This window comes from Anguilla rostrata, chromosome 10 (assembly GCF_018555375.3).
Source record: "Anguilla rostrata isolate EN2019 chromosome 10, ASM1855537v3, whole genome shotgun sequence".
In the NCBI taxonomy this organism is placed as follows: Eukaryota; Metazoa; Chordata; class Actinopteri; order Anguilliformes; family Anguillidae; genus Anguilla; species Anguilla rostrata.
The window spans coordinates 19,674,605-19,692,441 of record NC_057942.1 but is presented as its reverse complement, the minus strand read 5'-3'; the positions used below and the strand labels follow the sequence as shown (position 1 = coordinate 19,692,441).

Below are 17,837 nucleotides of genomic sequence, written 5' to 3'. Positions count from 1 at the left end.
CCGCCCGAGTGAATCCCGGTATGCTGCTGTGGAGCGCGAGGCCCTTGCCATTAAATGGGCCCTCTCCGCACTCCAGTACTACCTGCTCGGGCGGAAGTTCACTCTGGTTACAGATCACGCGCCCCTCCAGTGGATGGCCCGGGAGAAGAACACCAATGCCAGGGTGACCCGCTGGTTCCTGGCACTCCAGCCCTTCGACTTTGAGGTGGTCCACCGTCCCGGAAGGCTCCATGGGAACGCTGACGCCCTGTCCCGCCTGCACACACTCTGGGCGGCCGCGGCAAGCACTGGTGGCGGTTCGCTTAGGGGGGAGGGATGTGGCGTGGATCGGGGCATGCCCCCGCAGTGCCCCTCCCAGCCGGATGGTCATCAGCTCAAACCTACCACTAGGCTCGCAGTTCAGGACCCAGGACAGCACCACTCTGCGAAGCCCAGCCACAGGACCCTGGAGAGCGGCAACCGGGAAATTCCCCAACTCCCTCATTGGCATTCATCACACCTGAAGTCAATGAGGCCACACAGCTGCCGCTACTCCAGGGAAACGAGCTGGGAGTTTAAGAGGAGGCCTTTGTCTCCCTTGAGCAGAGGGGGTTTTCGGGCGAGAACAGAGCGGTGAAATATCTGTTTGTAAATTTGCACTTGTTTTACCGAGCCAGCGGAGACGCGGGACCACATCCCTCTTCGCGCTTCAAAGAGGGATCCCCTAAGCTGTCTCCGGGTCATCACTACTTTAATTTCAGTTATTTTACTTTACTTTAATTTAATTTAAAGAAGAAGCTTTTGTTGTTAAGTACGGCTGTGAGTTGCGTGCTTAATTTGGTTTGATTAAAGAGCCCTGTTGGGCTATTTTTCCCCAAACCTCCGGTCTGTGTATTTCTGTGCCGCCCCGCCTGCACCGTCACACCCAGTACGGTGCCACAATACATATAAATTAAAAAAGATTGAGATCGAGAGAGAGATGGTGAAGGAGGTAGGAGGATGTTGGGGTTTCACTCAGTTATTTTCCCCTGAGCTATATTTTTGCTTAATGTCTATTTATGGGCTTCCCTTTTTTGGTATCAAAGTCAAAATACAACACCAATGGAGGTGAAAACCACATACCTTAAAATATCTGTTAAAATCTAAATTAGAAAAACTTTTGGGCTTTATAAAAAAAGAGGTTGCAGGCCCAGGAGGACAGTCTTTTTAAAAATTATTTTGGGAAGGGGATAGGGGAGGGGGGGACTGGTTGGACGAAAGCTTGAGGGGGTTCTGGTTGTTTTCATTTGTAGTTTTCTGTTGAAGATTTTTTCCTGTCCTTTTTCTGCTGTGTTTTGTTGACAATATTTCTCGTTTTGTATTTTAAGGTTTTGGTGGACTTTTCATTCTGGGACTTAATAAATGGCAGTAAGCCAACCTTTTTAGTTTTGAGCTGAGAATTTGCACTTTAACCACAAGTGAATTGTTTCATTGCAAATCTAAAAATGTGGAGTGGAGAGCCAAATCAAGAAAATGCCTTTGTTCAAAACGTTATGAAGCTTGCTACACATACACACATACATACTATATCTGGAGCTGTATAATGCTTCTCAGTGTGATAATTTAATCTTTAAGGGATAATTCACTTTATGGGATTTTTTGATGTTATTTCAGTTTTATTTTATGTTTTGGCTCAGACAGGTTTTATGTGCAATGCAGGAAATTTTAGATATTTATGGAATTTCCTGACGCCCAACCAGCTTTACAGTGACTGGTATAGGAGCATTCAGGGGTCTGTGGTCTAAAACAAGTCAGCCAATGTGTACTGCTGTGCTTTCCTTTGCTTTGCTTTACTGAAATTTAGCAGATGCTCTTATTCATAGTTTACTTACAATGCCAACATAAGTGCAAAATCAGGGAACAAAAATTAAGTCCTTTAAGAAGGAAACTATAGGAACAGATTCAGCTGATGACAACTGCCCTAATGAACATTAGAATAAGCTATACAAATAATAATAACACAACTATGCCAAGGAGCATCAAACTGTATGGAATGAACAACAAAAAAGAGCCACAGGCTCTAGTCAGGTATAAGGGCTTGGTAAGGGGGGTGGGGGGGCAAGGTGCATTCTGAGAAGTCTACAGTCTACAGAAGCTCTTCTGACTAGCACCCTGCCACTGAGGTCAGCAGTACAGACAGCAGACATGACTGGGAAGTGCAGGATTGAAAAGGGGAAGGAGCCATAAATCCCACAGTTGGGCAAGGGAGCTGGTGCGTATGCATGAAATCAAATAAAATCTATTTTTTGTTGTGCTTTTTACAGAGAACAGTCACCAAGTCGCTTTACTGAGTAACAGAAGGAAAACTGGACACAAACCAGACCAGAACCCCCAAAAGCATGCAATGTAAAAGAAGAAAAAGAAAAAACTCCCAGATGGGAAGAAATATAGAGGGGGAGCCCATCCTCCACCAGCATCCCTTTACAGCAGAGGTAGAATGGATGTAACAGAAATCAGAGCAAAAAATAAAATGAGTTGAACAAGTCACAGTTGAGCTAATGGTAAATTCAAATGTCCAAATGAAGGGATGTAAAATGTGCAGTTCAGAAGGGAGGGGTGATGCATCAGGGGTTCCAGGTTGTGTAAAGGTGTGGAATTAAGGGGGGAGGGACAGGGCTGGAGCGGTCTGCAAACTCAGGGTGAGGGAAGGTCAGAAGGCCCAGGGGGAAAAAAACGAAAAAAGAAGTTCTGATGGTCTTGTGAAGGTATGAAGGGGCCGTCCCCTTGGGAGGGAGTCCCCTAGCCTCACTGGCTAGCATCAAGGTTTTGAATTTGATGTGAACGGCTACGGATAGTCAGTGGAAGACAGTGGCCTTCAAATACCATGGAAGGTGTTAAACATGGATGACATGGCAGGGATGGAAAGCATCCCAGTCTACGCCAGGTTGGGTTTTTTCTGGTGATTTTCCGGGCCTTGTCTTTTGGTGAGGAGTGAAGGGGGAAGAAGCTTCCATTTTCACCTCATTAAGGTAATAGCTGTTCACTCACAAAACAGGAAGTGCATGAATCTGTTTGACTGCTTCATAAACTCACTTAATGAATAATTAAGGAGCTTACAGGCAAATGTGCATGCAGTTTCATGTACCCTCTAAAAGACCTATTCAGATACAGAGCTGAAATTGAAAAGGTCTCAGAGCTCTTAATTGACCTTGTGAAATTGTCTGAAACCCGCCACTTAGATGGCTTTGTAGGAAACATTTACTGCTGCATTGCAACTGACTGGTAACTGTGATCTCTCTAGATATTTAAGCCCATTGACTTGCATTTCTGATTCCTTGGTCATTTTAAATGACAGACAGTGACAAGCATTCATAAATCCAAAATATAAAGTAGTAAAGTAGCTTTACTTAAAGCACTTTAAGTAGAAGAAATACATTCTAATTACACACACAGGAACACCCAGGCATGCATACACACACATTTAGGCACACACACACGCACGCACAAGCCAACAATAAGAAATATAATTTTACCCTTTCCAAATGTTGTAACTACCTTCATAAGGCCCAGATACACCATGTGGGGATTATAATTTTTTTAATTTTTTAATTTTTTTACAATAATTTCAAATCAGGAAAAGCACACATATAGCAGTTCATTGGTTATTTCACATATATAACAGTGTCTTTAAGCTTTTATGAGAGCAGGACATTCATTATGCCCACCAGCACTCCACTGAACAATGCACACCTCAAAAGGACAAATCATCTCACAACCTCTGTCTTCTGAGATTTCCATATGTCACTTATTCAGATGACTTCTCTGTGTGACCACTTTTTAATTCCATGGCTCCCTCTGTTTCAAGGAATCCCTGAACTCGCAAAACTCTCCACAATATCTGTGCGAATAATAATCTCTTATTTTTTTAAAAGCAGCAGGCAGCAGATCCTGGTATTTAATAAGCTCTTGCTACACGGACACAGCCCGTGATGCCTTCAGCCACAAAATAAATAGAGGAGATTATGCCTCCTTCCCAAATTGCTTTTATCAGATCATTTGCTAAACGCCCAGTTAAAGAAAGAAAATAAAATTCAAAAAACAACCACAAAAGCACAGAAGCTTGCTTCAGTCTCTCCGCTCCTGTAATCCAAAGTGTTTATCAAACTTTGAAAGGAATTTTGAAGGCTTATCTCAGTTAAAGGTTATTTCGGCAATTTAACTGCACCAGATTGGGCGTCCACAACGATGCAGTTACAGCTTGACAAATATCGTGCCGGCATCCCATTTTGGGGAAATTTGTTGTTTAAAATGTATATATAAATTATTCCGCCTGCACACGAAAGCATGAAATGGTAAAGAGAAATAATGCCATCTTGCAAGAACGAGCAGGAGGATGGAGATGCCATGGGATGAGAGGGCCATTTAGATGCTTATCATCTAGTCAGGAAAACTATCCAGGAGCAGTCAGTGTCAGGCAGTCACAAGGGAGGTCGGCCTCGATCTGTGTGAGACTTTGACTGTGCTGAGACAGGAAGAGTAGCCCTCAGGAGAGCAGGCGACCATACGGAGCATCTCCACCGATAATCTGACAGTATCAAGACTCAGACAAATGGTGACAGCCACTTCTATACACTCCACGTAATTGGAAACTGTCATCTTTTATCACTGTGAGGAAACTGTCATCTTTTGGACAAAGTGAGGCTATGCAGACGGAATGTACATTTATTTATTTTATTTTATTTAACCTTTATTTCACTAGGAAGTCCCATTGAGATCAAAAATCTACATACTCAATTACACGTGTACACACAACATACACACATGAACACACACAGAAACATGCGCACACATACATACAGAAACACACACAGAAACACGCACACACATACAGAAACACATACACACACACACACACAAATACACCCCTGCACATAAATGCACACAAACCAGCCAATACATCCACACATGCATACATGCACAAACATGTACACAAACACACACACACGCACACACACACACTCACATATATAGCTCTTTCTTTTGTTCAGGTGCATTAGCTCTCCTGCACATAATTCTCAACAGATACCCAATGGAGTGGGGTGGGGGGGGTGGTCATTTTCAGCAGGCGTCTGACATTTAGGATGGAAGATCAATCTCACCTGGAACTTTCATCTTGTGTAGGTGCAAAGCTTGGATTACACATTAAAGTACTGGCTGCTTTAACCACCCACCACCTGGACAACTACAGAACCTGGATTAAAGGAACCTAAAAATTAACTAGATAATATCAAGGTCATAGCTTGACACAGAAAGAATGCTTCACATCACTTTCTCTGTGCTTAATGCATAGTTATGAAATGGTATTCTAACCCTGGAAGGGGTTTACAGCATGAGTCCTGAATGCCAATGAACAGGAAATTCTGAAAATGAGGCCTGATGCTTTCATAGCTCCTTCACTGCATGACGGATCTCTTCCAATCTCTCTGTAACGAGGCTGAGTCCCCCGGTTAAACTGCCTCTCTTCACTGCAATGCGCAGAGTCTAGTGGAGACCTTTTACACATGATGGATTTATATTATTTGCTTATAGTAGAGAGTGTGCTTCTGTTGACCTTCAAACCAGCTGGTGTTCACATTCCTTTTTCATGGCTTTTATCATAACTGGAGCAAGAATTTTGGAACCAATCCATCCTAGAATCCCAGAACTAAAACAATGCAGCTAAGAGATTCTTTACCCCACCTCCCAAGAACATACTGCATAGATTGACTGATCTTTAAATTAACCAGATAGCTCACTGCATCATTTGTCCCAGCCCTCAGCCAAGTCCTTTGATGTAATATCATCATCTGATGATGCTGATCTGTGATAACGGTTTTGGTGAATGGTTTTATAAACCAAGGGAGTAATAGTACTTGGGGCTATAAAAAGGTGAAACAAAAGCATCCCCTGCTCAACATTCCAGTGAAGACCAGCTGGGTTTCTAAGCTGGTCATAGCTAGTTTGTGGCTGGACAAAGGTGGTTAAGTTGGTAGAGTAAGCTGGTGGTGGGATAGCTGACTATACACTGGTTAGCTAATCGACCAGCAAAAACCAGCTGGCAGAATGGTCGAAAATGCAGCTTAAGCCAACTTGACCAACTTAGGCTAGTTTAAGATGAATTTTTCAGCATTGTAGTGACTTTTGTGACACTCACTCATGAATGCCTCTTGGCACGCTTAGTCAAAGCCAAAAAATAAATTAACCTTTTGTTAACTTTCCTGCTAGAGAATAACCACAGGACCGCAACATGATTCATGATCTTTATCACTAATGCATGCCTTTCTTAGTTTGTGTTCCTTGAGGCTTGTCTTACTTTCACAATGGAGCTGAGGGGTGGGTGAAATTCAGTGTGGTCCTGTTTCTCATATTACACTTTAATCTGTCCTCATCTTCTACTGCTAGTAGTTTTGGGTCTCAGGGAGTGCTTGACTGGATTTTCAGAGGAAACCAATCTTTCTGAGAGTGCGACCATGCTCAATTAGAGGTCTTATTCTGCTCAATAAAACACCTTTAATAACGGCATGAGAAAAGCTATCCACGCAGCAGAAATGATGATGTCCAAACATGTCGCTGCCATCGTAAGGAGTTCACCTGATACAGTGCAAGTGGACATTTTCATGGAACAACAGCATACTCTCACCCTCTAGGAAAGCAAGCAGGCAGTGTACGCATTGCAGTGGCTGTCTTTGACAGTACTTTTATTTTCTGTTGCCATCCATAACGAGCCAAGCAAGGTGGACTATGTAATCATGTGAACCTTATCAGATATGTTATGGTCAAATTCACCTTGCAGATTTAGTGTATGCTGTGTGTTTGAAGGCTAAATTTATTCTCTCACATTTCAGGTGAAAATATATGCAAACAAGTTCAGCTGTGACACAAGGGGAGGAATCTGTCAAATAGATCACACCTCAGGAAAATAATGTATTTCACATCCAACTTAACACTTTCTATGTGTGTCTGGTTTACAGCAGAGAGCAAACTTTCATTAAGTCGATTAAAGTTACAGTTGTTTTTTTTTACATGAACAATTGTTCCCCTTTCTATCTTATTCCTATCCTGAATTGCTAATTGTGCGTGTGAGTGTGTGCATGTGCGCTGTCTGTTCTATCCCGTCTTTGACTTTCATACGCATAGCACCTATGGCTTCAACTCCTGGCATGGAAAATTCCCCTTTAAAGTCAGGGCTGGGACTGGCATGGGTTCTGAGGTAAATGGAACAAAACTCACCACTTTTGAATAAAGAAAAATAAAGGAAGAAAAGCAGGCGGAGAGACGAAGAGAGCGTTTGATGGATCTGGGCTCCGGCTGGACGTTGGCGCTGTTAACAGAGCATGCTTCCCTTTGAAGCCTCTAACCTTCGCTGCCTGTCTGAGTGAATCTGAGCCATCTCTGTGGAACACCTGAGCCTCCCTCATGCACATGGCTCCAGCCACTGAGCATGCCATCTGGGAAAGGAGCACCCCATTCATACTGCTAAAATCACACATACGTGCACTCAGATTCTACCAAAGCAAATCGAGGCAGACAAAGAGCCAAAAAGACTTCAAAGGAGAAATTACATTATCTTCAAAAAAATAAGGTCATTGTCACTTTAGTGAAGCGCACTTATATCGTGCTGTTTGTTTTCAAGAATTATCTTCCTGCTCCACACTTTATGTTGAGCAGGTCATTAGCTCATTAGCTTACGCTCTCTAGCGCAGAGGTGGCAGGTGACTTGAATGCCAAACTACTCAAGAGTTCCACTTATCAAACAAGTGCAGAGGCACATCTTGTGGGGGGCAGGGTGGCATTCAATCTAACTGCAATGCAGCAACTTTTGCAAACAGCAATACCCTGCCTCGAATCGCTCAAAACCACAAGCCGTCTTAAGGGGAAATCGCCTTGCTGCAAAACCAGTGAGCAGATTAATGAAGGAATGCATTTGCTTATTTATTTATTAGTTCATTTATTTTACTTACCATCCTTTGCTCATTAAAATGGCTTGGCCTTAACTGTATCAAGGGCAAAGATGGCAATGTTAATCTCGGAAAACAAGCGCTGAAGACGAGAATGTTTCTTCACTCTCAAGAAAGGCAATAAAATTCTGCTAATTTTCCCAAGCTCTATAATGTATGAGCTGTATAATCTCCTGAAAAAGAAAACCTGCAGCTGGCTCAGCGCACTGTGCAAAGAGCCCGTGAGGAGGACCACAGCGTTAAAATTCCACTGAGGCAAGGAAGAGTGTTGTTTTTCCCCCTTTCTTCCTTATAAAATCCCCCCCCCCCCTGCAGCTGCAGCTCATTGGCAATCTTATCTCCTTGATCCATAACACCTAGCAGGACGAACCGAGCCATGCGGTAATAACTTAGCCCCCGAAGGTCAAGAGCGAATAAATGCATTTGCCACAGACATCACATTGGCTGCTAACGTACAACCGGGCACAGTGATAAATGAAACCTTGGAATTGGAAATAAGGGAAAGTTTTACAACTTTACGTCAGCCGGTTTACAGCTCTCCGTCTCCTAGCCCCCCGCACGGGCCTTCCAATCGACATAGATGTTGCCTCATATATACTAAACCTGGTTCTTTTCACTGTTAAAAACACTAAAGACAAGGACAAAGAAATCCTGCTTTCTGTTCCACGCTCTCTGTTTCTCACGTTGTGTGTGAGTGTACTCAGTGCTGTCAAATGTTTAAGATGTTTGTTTACTCAGCACATTAATAAGCCTCATACCATGGAAAATCAAATCCAAGCAAAACAATTCCGACTGGTTCAGCAAACATTTGCCAGAACTATAAAAGATGTGCATGTGTTTCTCCAGGGGGGACATTACCAGTTTCTCACAGAATTCCTTTCGAGGCCGCATTATCATTAAAATTCAGCTCAACAGTTAGAAGAGATTTCTGTGTTGACAGTTTGTCTGCGAAGTGAATATCAAACGGTTCGCTTTGTATTGTTTTAGCATACCAGATCACTTGAGATCCAGCTGAGGAAAAAAAATTACTCTTTAACATAAAATGTTCAAAGGAAGGCTCTGTAGTGTTACGGCACTTCAAAGAGTAACTTCATGAGTTGTTGCGTGTGTATGTGTGTGATTTGCATGTTTATTTCTTGTGGCATTATGACATGGTTTGGTTGTGTGTGAACGTGTTGTCTTTATGTATAGAATATATTTGCTTACATGTGCCTGTGATTGATGCTTTTCAGTGTGTCTGTGTGTAAATGTTTGTGCTTGAATCTGTGTGTACAGTATGTGTTGTGTGTACGCATACGTGCTGTGTGCATGCATACATACGGATACGTGTTGTGCATATGCATGCGTGTTCTGTGTATACAGTATGTGTTTTGTGTATGTGTATGTGATGTATGTATGTGTACATGTGTGTATGGATATGTGCTGTGCATATGCATATGTGTTGTGGGTATGCACATGTATTATGTGTAGGCATGTGTGTTGTGTGTATGCATATGTGTTGTATGTATGTGTTGTGTGTATGTATGTGTGTCATGTGTGTGTTTGTGCTGTGTATTTGTGCATGTCCTGGGTTCGACTGACCTGTGTCCTGGTCACACAGCTGCTCACAGGGGTCAGTGGTTCGCTGGCCACAGTAGTCCCTCACCCACTGGGAAGTGGAGTTGGTTTGGTAGTAGAGGGTCAGCTTAGCAGGGTTCAGCCAGTCTGACACGTCTAGGTAGCTGCCCATACTGACCACAAAACTGCTCCCTGTGTCCAGAGGGAGACAGAGGCCAGAACACCTGTCAGTCTGTATAGTTCTAAAACTGCTCAATCTGCACCAGCTTTAACACCCGCCTCATCCACTTATGCTTTAAATCCGTCAACCTACACCACCTTTTACCCCCGTTAGCCAAGGCCAAGCTTTACAACTACTGCATCTGTCAACATCGCTTTGTGCTTTTCTGAAGAAGAGTGTGTACTGTTCTGAGCCACTATCTGAGGGCAGTCCTTAAAAAAACTTTACATATGTCACAAAGGGGGGGGGCAAATTGAAAAATGTATTTTATTCCTGAATTTTTATATAGGCGGCTCTTTAATAAAATTGGGTTGTTCATATGAGAAACTATGTATGTAATTACCATACCAGGACTCATTATGGTTATTAGGAGAGTTCCGGGGGTCATTATTTTAAGATGACAGGTCAGTTATACATTTGTATTTATGTGACCTGATTGTTAGATTTTTAGATTCAGGATCTCCCAAATGTGCATTTAAACTGTGCTGGTACTGTGGCCAATTGTACCACAGCCTTGAGCCACGGGTGCTGCGGGTAATGGTGGCAGTGTAGTGTAATCGGTAAGGTGTGGATCTTGTTACCTAAAAGTCATAGGTTCAATTCCCTGGTAGGACATTTCCGTTGCATCCTTGAGCAAGGTACTTAACCTGCATTGCTTCATTATATACAGCGGTATAACTGTATAGGTTGTGTAAATCGCTCTGGATAAGTGTCTGCTAAATACATGTAATGTGCTTTTTTGAAAGTTCACTTTAAATTTTAACAGTAAAAAAAAAAAAAAAGTTACTTGACTGCAAGAATCCATATAATGACATTGGTGGTTTCAATAGCAGTAGCCTAGAATAAGGGAGAAAAACTGTTGCCGGAGACCAGCTGTTGTCTATAGAACAGCTGGTCTCCAAAAAATAAAAACAATAAAATACAAGGCTTACATGCACTGTAAGCAATATAATGTTTGGGCTACTAACTGAATTTTTATGGTAAATTATCTTTCTTTCAAGGGGCAGTTAATGGCAAAATGGGTTACATAGCTAAATGGCTGAATACGGCTTTTTGCATTTTTTAATCTTTATTAAGCACCTGTCTTAAAATACAATGCACTTAACACGTTTTTATGCCTAAAGGTAAAGAAAGAAAGCACTATATTTCTTATACTCCTGGGGTCGAGACTACATCTGGATCTTGAGAGTTTTGTCAGATTTAAGATTTCTATTTCAGATTAATGACACCGACATCATGTTCCATTCGTGCCAACTGACATCTCAACCTGTCCCTGGGTAGTATTGTGACATGTTTGAGTGAGTATGCACCAGCCTTAAATGAGATTGTCTCTACAGGGCTGCTGACTTTCTCATTCTGTCCAGCTAAGGTGCTTGCTTCCAGTACAGTATGTGTATCTGCCCCATAGTCTGGTACTGAATCCTGGCAGAGCAGGATAGATTCCTCAGGCTGATCGTGGTGTCTCGAGCCTGTCCTTGCCGGCAGTGCGTACAGCATACTGCTCCAAAACAGCAACTGCACAGTTCAGGCAGTGGAACAAAACCATGTGACGCAGTGGAGAGCTTCTGCTCATCAGTGCAAACGGAAATGTTCAAAACCAGTGAAAAGAGAACACTGCCTTGGCTTCAAATAGTGTCAAAGTGGAGAGGTGCTCATTGCAAGGTGGGGTTTGTATCCATATAGAAGAAAATAGGTAGGCCAGTAGTTACTCAAGCATCAGAGAAAAAAGTAAAAAAATACTTTATTATTAGGCCATAATATATCATCACTGAAAAGGCCAATGATGAGATAGCTTTTCAATGATGATATATTATAGCCAAATAATAAAGGCTTTTTATTACTTTTTTTTCAGTGGAGATTGAGTACCTTGGAGTTATGTAGTGCCGTCAGCCTACTTACTTTCTTCTACAGTGCAGTTGGCCATAAAAAAAAACATTTAAAATAGAATAAAAAATGTGAATACGACGTCACTATTCAGATAATTTTTTCTCAGACCATATAAAAGCCTATTCACATTCTCTATGGATACACAGAGCTTTGATAAGGAGCTTTATAGCCATTATGAGCAACACCCCAATGAACACTCTGTTCTGCTCTGTATTTATTTTTTCAATTAGCCATGGAAAATTATCCATTTTTCTCCCACAGGAGCAGATGGGAGTCAAACCAAGGGGTCTAGCTGATCCCAGGTCTGTTGGCACATTGGCGCTTCCTTATCCAAACCGCTTGTGAGCGCCTGGGTTCCCCTGCCTCGGCCTTCAGATTCCAGCTGCAGAGACTGGATTTATGCTGCCAATGCTTTAGTGCTTAGTTCTTAGGTTTTAAGAGCTGTCAGCACTTTCATGTGAGTTACAATCTGCAATCCTTCCCACAGTAGAGTGCACCACCAGGTACTGAAAGTAAATGGACATGCCAAATTATTGCCTGACTAATGAAGACGGGTGATACCGCATGAATAATTAAACTCGTTCGGCATGTTAAACAGGAGTATAGCTTCATTTCTATAAATGATAGTAACATAAATAGCTTTTTAACAAAGAGCCAAAAATTCAAAATGCACTCAATTTAATTTTAAATTACTATAGCTGTTTACAAACATTTCTAAAAGAATTATATCATGAATTTATTAACTACTGCAGATTTTGCTGCACCACTTCACTCAACACCCTTACCTCTTAACATGTATTATTCTGAGAGCTGCAAGCTGGGGATGAATGTCAATGGCTTGGACTACACTCCACAGAGTGACTGCATGCAGTCTGCATTCTGGAGAATATGTCTGCTCTCATAGATTTTTTTTCTCCTTGAGAGAGCACATATAATCCTGAAATAACCTGGCAAGGTAAACCGGGCATCACAGTATTACTCATTAGTTCCCCCTGCTGGTTGCCAAGATGGCCATGGCATGGAGGCCGGGGGGCGGGGCCTCACCGTCAGCGATGAAGTGCTCAGGGACGTGCAGGGTCACCCTCACGGTAAGGGGACAGGACATCTGGCTGCTGTACACCACGGCCAGGATGCAGGTGCTAATGGTGATAAGCGTCAGAGTGGGCTTGTTCACAGGGCTGCGTGGAGAACCTGCGGAGACACACACATGACAGGGAACACGCGCAGCGGTCAACACACAGAAGGAAAAGCACATATGGGAACATACAAATCTCTGGAAACATATATGGCAGGAGAACATCCACAGCAGGGAACACGCAAATGGAGAAAAAACCTGCAGGGACATAATGTTTACACTCAGTAATTAAGTAATATGCAGTATTTAAGCAGAGGATGATAGCCTGGAGTAGTGATTAGGTCTTTACCAAGAATATTGTGGGTTCAATTCACAGGTGCCATTGTGTCAGTACGTAAAGCATTTCACCCAAATTCACCCAAATTCCACCACTACAATTGACCGCATCTACATAGGTCTGGATTAGTGTATCTGCCGTGAATATAAATAATACATTTGATAAGTGGATCCTTTATGAGGACACTGCCTATGAGGAAGACTTTAGTTTGAATGGTGGCATCCTTGCCAGGTTGTCTCACCGTTTCTCTTACAGTACCCTGAGTAATGCAGGATTCGGGGGAATGCGCAGAGATCTCACACAAAGCACTTACGGGAGGCAGGCCCTTTATGGGTCAGCAATTGCGAGGCGTGCTTCTGAATTACACAGTTTGCTTTTCTTTATTGCATGCCAGGGGATTGGTGTGATTCCGCGGGTCCCTACAGTAGCGTCAAAATTTACGCGACGTTGGCTGCCAGAGCCTTCACTGGAGCAAGTCGTTCATCTAATAGTTGACACCTTTACACGTCTGTGATTAGAGACCACATCTGAGCAATATTCCGCACCTGCTTCCTCTCATATTAAGGAATTGGTAAAAACACATTAAAAGTTCATCATAATTAAACTAAAACAAAATTATTAAACATGAGTATAGAGAAAAAACTTGGGAGAGAGAGACCAAACATTCAGGAAAACAGGACAAAGAACAGAATAAGCAATAAGTAAAAAGACAGAGAGAGCAAGAAATAGAGAGGGAGACAAAGAGAGAGAGAGGGCCCACCTCCTGCTGACAAATCTTCAGATGGAGGATTTCCACCTCACTGGTCTAAGAATGTGATTACACAAATGCACAAAGGCCACAAGTTTTGGGAGGCAAAGATTTCACACACGAGTAAGACACGACCTGTAGGTTTATTATGCTTTATTTGGTGTCAGGCTTGCATGTCCAAAGATTTACAGTGTTCCCTTTTCAAATGTAAACTTTCCAGAGGACATTGGGAAACAGATAAGGATGAAAAAGGAGGTAGAAAGCTATAAAGGACCGAGCAAATAATTCAAGGTTTTTAACATGCATGGTTTTTGACAAGGCCAAGGCCGGGCAACAAACCCAGTGCCTCCATCTTCTCCTTCATTCTCCTTTGACCAGGAAGCACAGAGAGCACTGTTTCCTAGCAACGAGGCAAACAGCATTGTAATGGATCGGAACAACGGTTCCACAGTTTCACCTTTGCACACAGAGAAGCGAAGACATCTTACTATTCTGATGGAGATGGAAAGCCTACTTTTATGACATTTTGTATGAGCCAGAGGCAAAAGTTTGAGTCTTAACAGTAGCAGCTGCTGTCTTTGTCCACAAAGCACAGATATAATTAACACTTGGAGGATCTATGCTTACATCACAGCCTTCTCTTTGCTGTGAGCCTCACTCTACCTACTGGACCCCAAAGAAATATGGCTCTGAGATTCAGAATTGAATCAGATTGTATCCAGGTGTCATGGAGTGGAGTTCAGGGTGCTAGGTTCCTCATCAGTCTGTCATTTGACATGGTAAATTAAACTGCCTCAGTAAATATCCAACCAAGTGAATGGATCACATTTAACAATATAAGGTATGCAGACTTATGAATGTATAAGATGTACAAACGTAAGATACACAGCCATGTGAATGGATTACATGTAATAATGCAAGATACACGGCCATGTCAGTGGCTTACACACAATACCTTAAGATATGCAGCCTTTTGAATGGATAAGATGCAATAATGTAAAATATGGAAGTTAACCACATTTTCAACATTACAAATAATGTGAATAAGTTCACAGTGACTAACTCTGAACTGTTCCTTACCATCGTGGTGGCTTCTCATTTTCTCAAGTAAGAGTAAACATGATAGAAAATGTGAACCCTGCATACACAGATTTTCACCATACTGAAAGATGATGTTTAGGGGCTATCACACAAACCAGGTTTCAAGTAAGAAAAAACATTATTACAATATGCAAGATGATACAATGGGCACAGGTGACATCATTTATAACTCTTAGAAAAGACAGACAAATCACATGCAGAACAGCTGGAATTATATACATTGTACAAAAAAAAAAAAAGTCTTTTGTGATAATCCGTCAAACAAGAATACTGAAACATATCCACATATCTGTAATGAATCAATACAAGAGCTTTCCCATGATTCTCTATTGGGAAACTTACATAGGTCTCATTCTGCTTGAGCACAATATTTATTTCTCTCTATGCTTGAGACGCTTCGTCTTCAGCTTATCTTATTTAACGAGAAAAAGCACTTCTGCAACAAAGCCATTCCATCTCATGGGAGGGGTAAGTGTGACTGTCATTTACTGATGAGATCCATTCTCCTCCCAGTAAACACGGCTTCTCACCCTGTCACAGAATTTGTATCCAGAATACCACCGACCGAATGGAGCTCACATCTCTAAACTGCCTCTCGGCCACTTCTTCACCCCCAGGGGGTGAAATAACACATTACCGTACGTCTCTGAGACAGAGGGGAAAAGGGAGTTTTGCTGCCCTTTTCTGAAACTCCAAGCTCAGCAGCTGAGAGTGACATGGACAGGATAGCAATACTAGACATGCTAGTGATTTGGGTTTGGGGAAACAAGTCGATAGCCTGTCTTATTTGCCTTCGAAACCAGGTGTCTGTAACGTTGTCCTATACCTCTATTCCCCTAGCCCTCTATTGCCTGAGGGAAGACAATTATTCAGGGCAAGGCCGTCCTCAGTTTGAGGGAAAAAATCCCATACAGAGCTGAGGGGTTAAGCTAAGAACTTACCAAGCACGCACTCATACAAGATATAAACTCTTCCTCGACCTACAGCAGCTACCAAAGAATCAACAGTCATTGCTTATCTTTGAGAAGTCAAATATTTGCTACCACTCTTTCTACCAAATACTTCCTCCGGACTTTGCAAAAGTCAGAACTCTGGCATTCCACGTACCGTGAACCCCTATTAAATATCTGTCTCGTTCCGAGAATTGACTCGTTTTAGTGCAGCTGTCAGCCTGCGTTCCTGTTCGACTGCCAGGCTGCTAATTGCCAGACTGTTATTATGGTCCAGTGATCTCATAGCTTTCAATGGTTATCATAACATGCACACTTAATACCAAATAAATAAACACAAAACCTACATGATTAATAAATAAAAATAATATTTACTAATTAATAAGTGTAAAAACAAAATTATGTAAATAATGTTTATCAGGCTGTTTTCTGAATTAGCTCTGTTCCAGTACAGCCTCTTTCCAATACTAATTATGTGTTTGCAGTTTCCAACTCTGTGTGCACTGCTGGTAATTGGGAGTGTAATATTCCAAATTCTTGAAAAACTGTTCCTAATTCTTAGTAGAGTATTCCTAATTATGTGTGCACTATCCCTTATTCCTCATGCACTGTTCTTAATTGTGTGCACTGCTCTTACCAGGAAAAACAGAGGAAATAGACCACATTCTCACTGAGAAAATCTATGTTGCAAAAGGAAGCCCACAATAAGTTAATCAATACAATGTGCAAAACAACCTTTCCAAAATGTCAGACTCAACTACACAGGAAGTGTAAATAATTAGCTCCTTAGAAATGAAACTGCTCAAAAGGGTTTGTGTTTTCCCAATTTTATAGGGGTTTTATCAAATGTTTTTGTAGCAGAGTTGGTTTCCTTCCAAAAATATAATTCTGGCTTAGAACTATTAATTGATCTGTTGATCCCCCTGCCTTATCAAAGGAGGTCATTATTCTCAAAATCCATAGATGCTAACCCATATATGCTATTGGTTATTTTGATGTGTATCATTTACCTCTCAAAGCACTTACTGTAATCCCTTTAAAATGCACTATGTATCTCCTGGCTCCCTGTAGTATCTTGTCTGTTATGTACAGTTAAAAGTCCAGTGTTAATTGAACTCTAACAATAGTGACCATATATATACGGTAACAGTTTATTTAACACTGAGCATTTTACTGAGTGAATTCACTCTTCTTTATGTACAAGTCATGGTCATATCTCAAGAGATATAAAACATTTTTTAAAGTGCAAGATGCATCTGAAAATGAAACATCCCAGTGCATTTTGAGCATTCACACATGACTGCGCCTGCATGACGCCACAGCTGACTGCCGTCATCATGCCTGCTGACTCAGCATTAAATCACAGGTCTGAAGACCTGCTCGCTTCTCCTCAAAAATTATAGCTAAGTTGCGACAAGGCGGGCAGCCTCATTGATTAGGTCTCTGGTTTTGGAGGTGGGTATGGTTTTGTGAACATCAGAAGGAAGAAAGTTGTTTCTCCTTAGACCTAGAAATTCATTTTTGTCCCCTGTAGGTCTCTGGTCTTAAACTCAAAAACCATACATTCTACAATGCTGAAACCTATCCTATAAGGTACTTTCAATAAAAATAAAATTAATAATATTCTTGAAAATAGTTTTCGTATTCCAAGACACTTGTATTATGTCAAAAAATTTAAAAGACATCCCAGGAGGACATGCTGTCGTCGGCTCAGTGATCTTAACTAATCGCATTCTTTTTGAGTGCTGAGCCTTATGAGACCAGTGCATCAACCGTCCTAGAGTATACATTGGGGATGGATTTGGTTGCATGCCGTTTGCCCTAACTGAGGTATACATGTACTGAGGCGATAAACCTGAGTGCCCCAGTGTCAACTGAGGCTAATAGCCCCATGGGGCACACAAAGCTGATCTAGCTGATCCCAAGCCTGTTGCCGCGTCAAAGCTTCCTGGTCCGAACTGCTCATCTAGCCGATCCTAGGCCTGTTGGTGCGTCAGAGCTAGCTGA

The 17,837-nt window shown here is 41.9% G+C and overlaps 1 protein-coding gene across 5 annotated transcripts in view; it reads right to left on the bottom strand.

Annotated features, from left to right (window-relative positions):
• LOC135265195 (astrotactin-2-like) overlaps nucleotides 1–17,837 on the bottom strand; it is a 454,017-nt gene that overhangs the window by 239,457 nt on the left and 196,723 nt on the right. For all 5 annotated transcript variants that reach the window (XM_064354593.1, XM_064354592.1, XM_064354591.1 and 2 more), the window contains 2 exons: nucleotides 12,664–12,810; nucleotides 9,537–9,704 (listed from right to left, as the gene is read on the bottom strand). In XM_064354593.1, coding sequence (XP_064210663.1) covers nucleotides 9,537–9,704; nucleotides 12,664–12,810 — 315 coding nt within the window. The remainder of the gene's footprint in view (nucleotides 1–9,536; nucleotides 9,705–12,663; nucleotides 12,811–17,837) is intronic.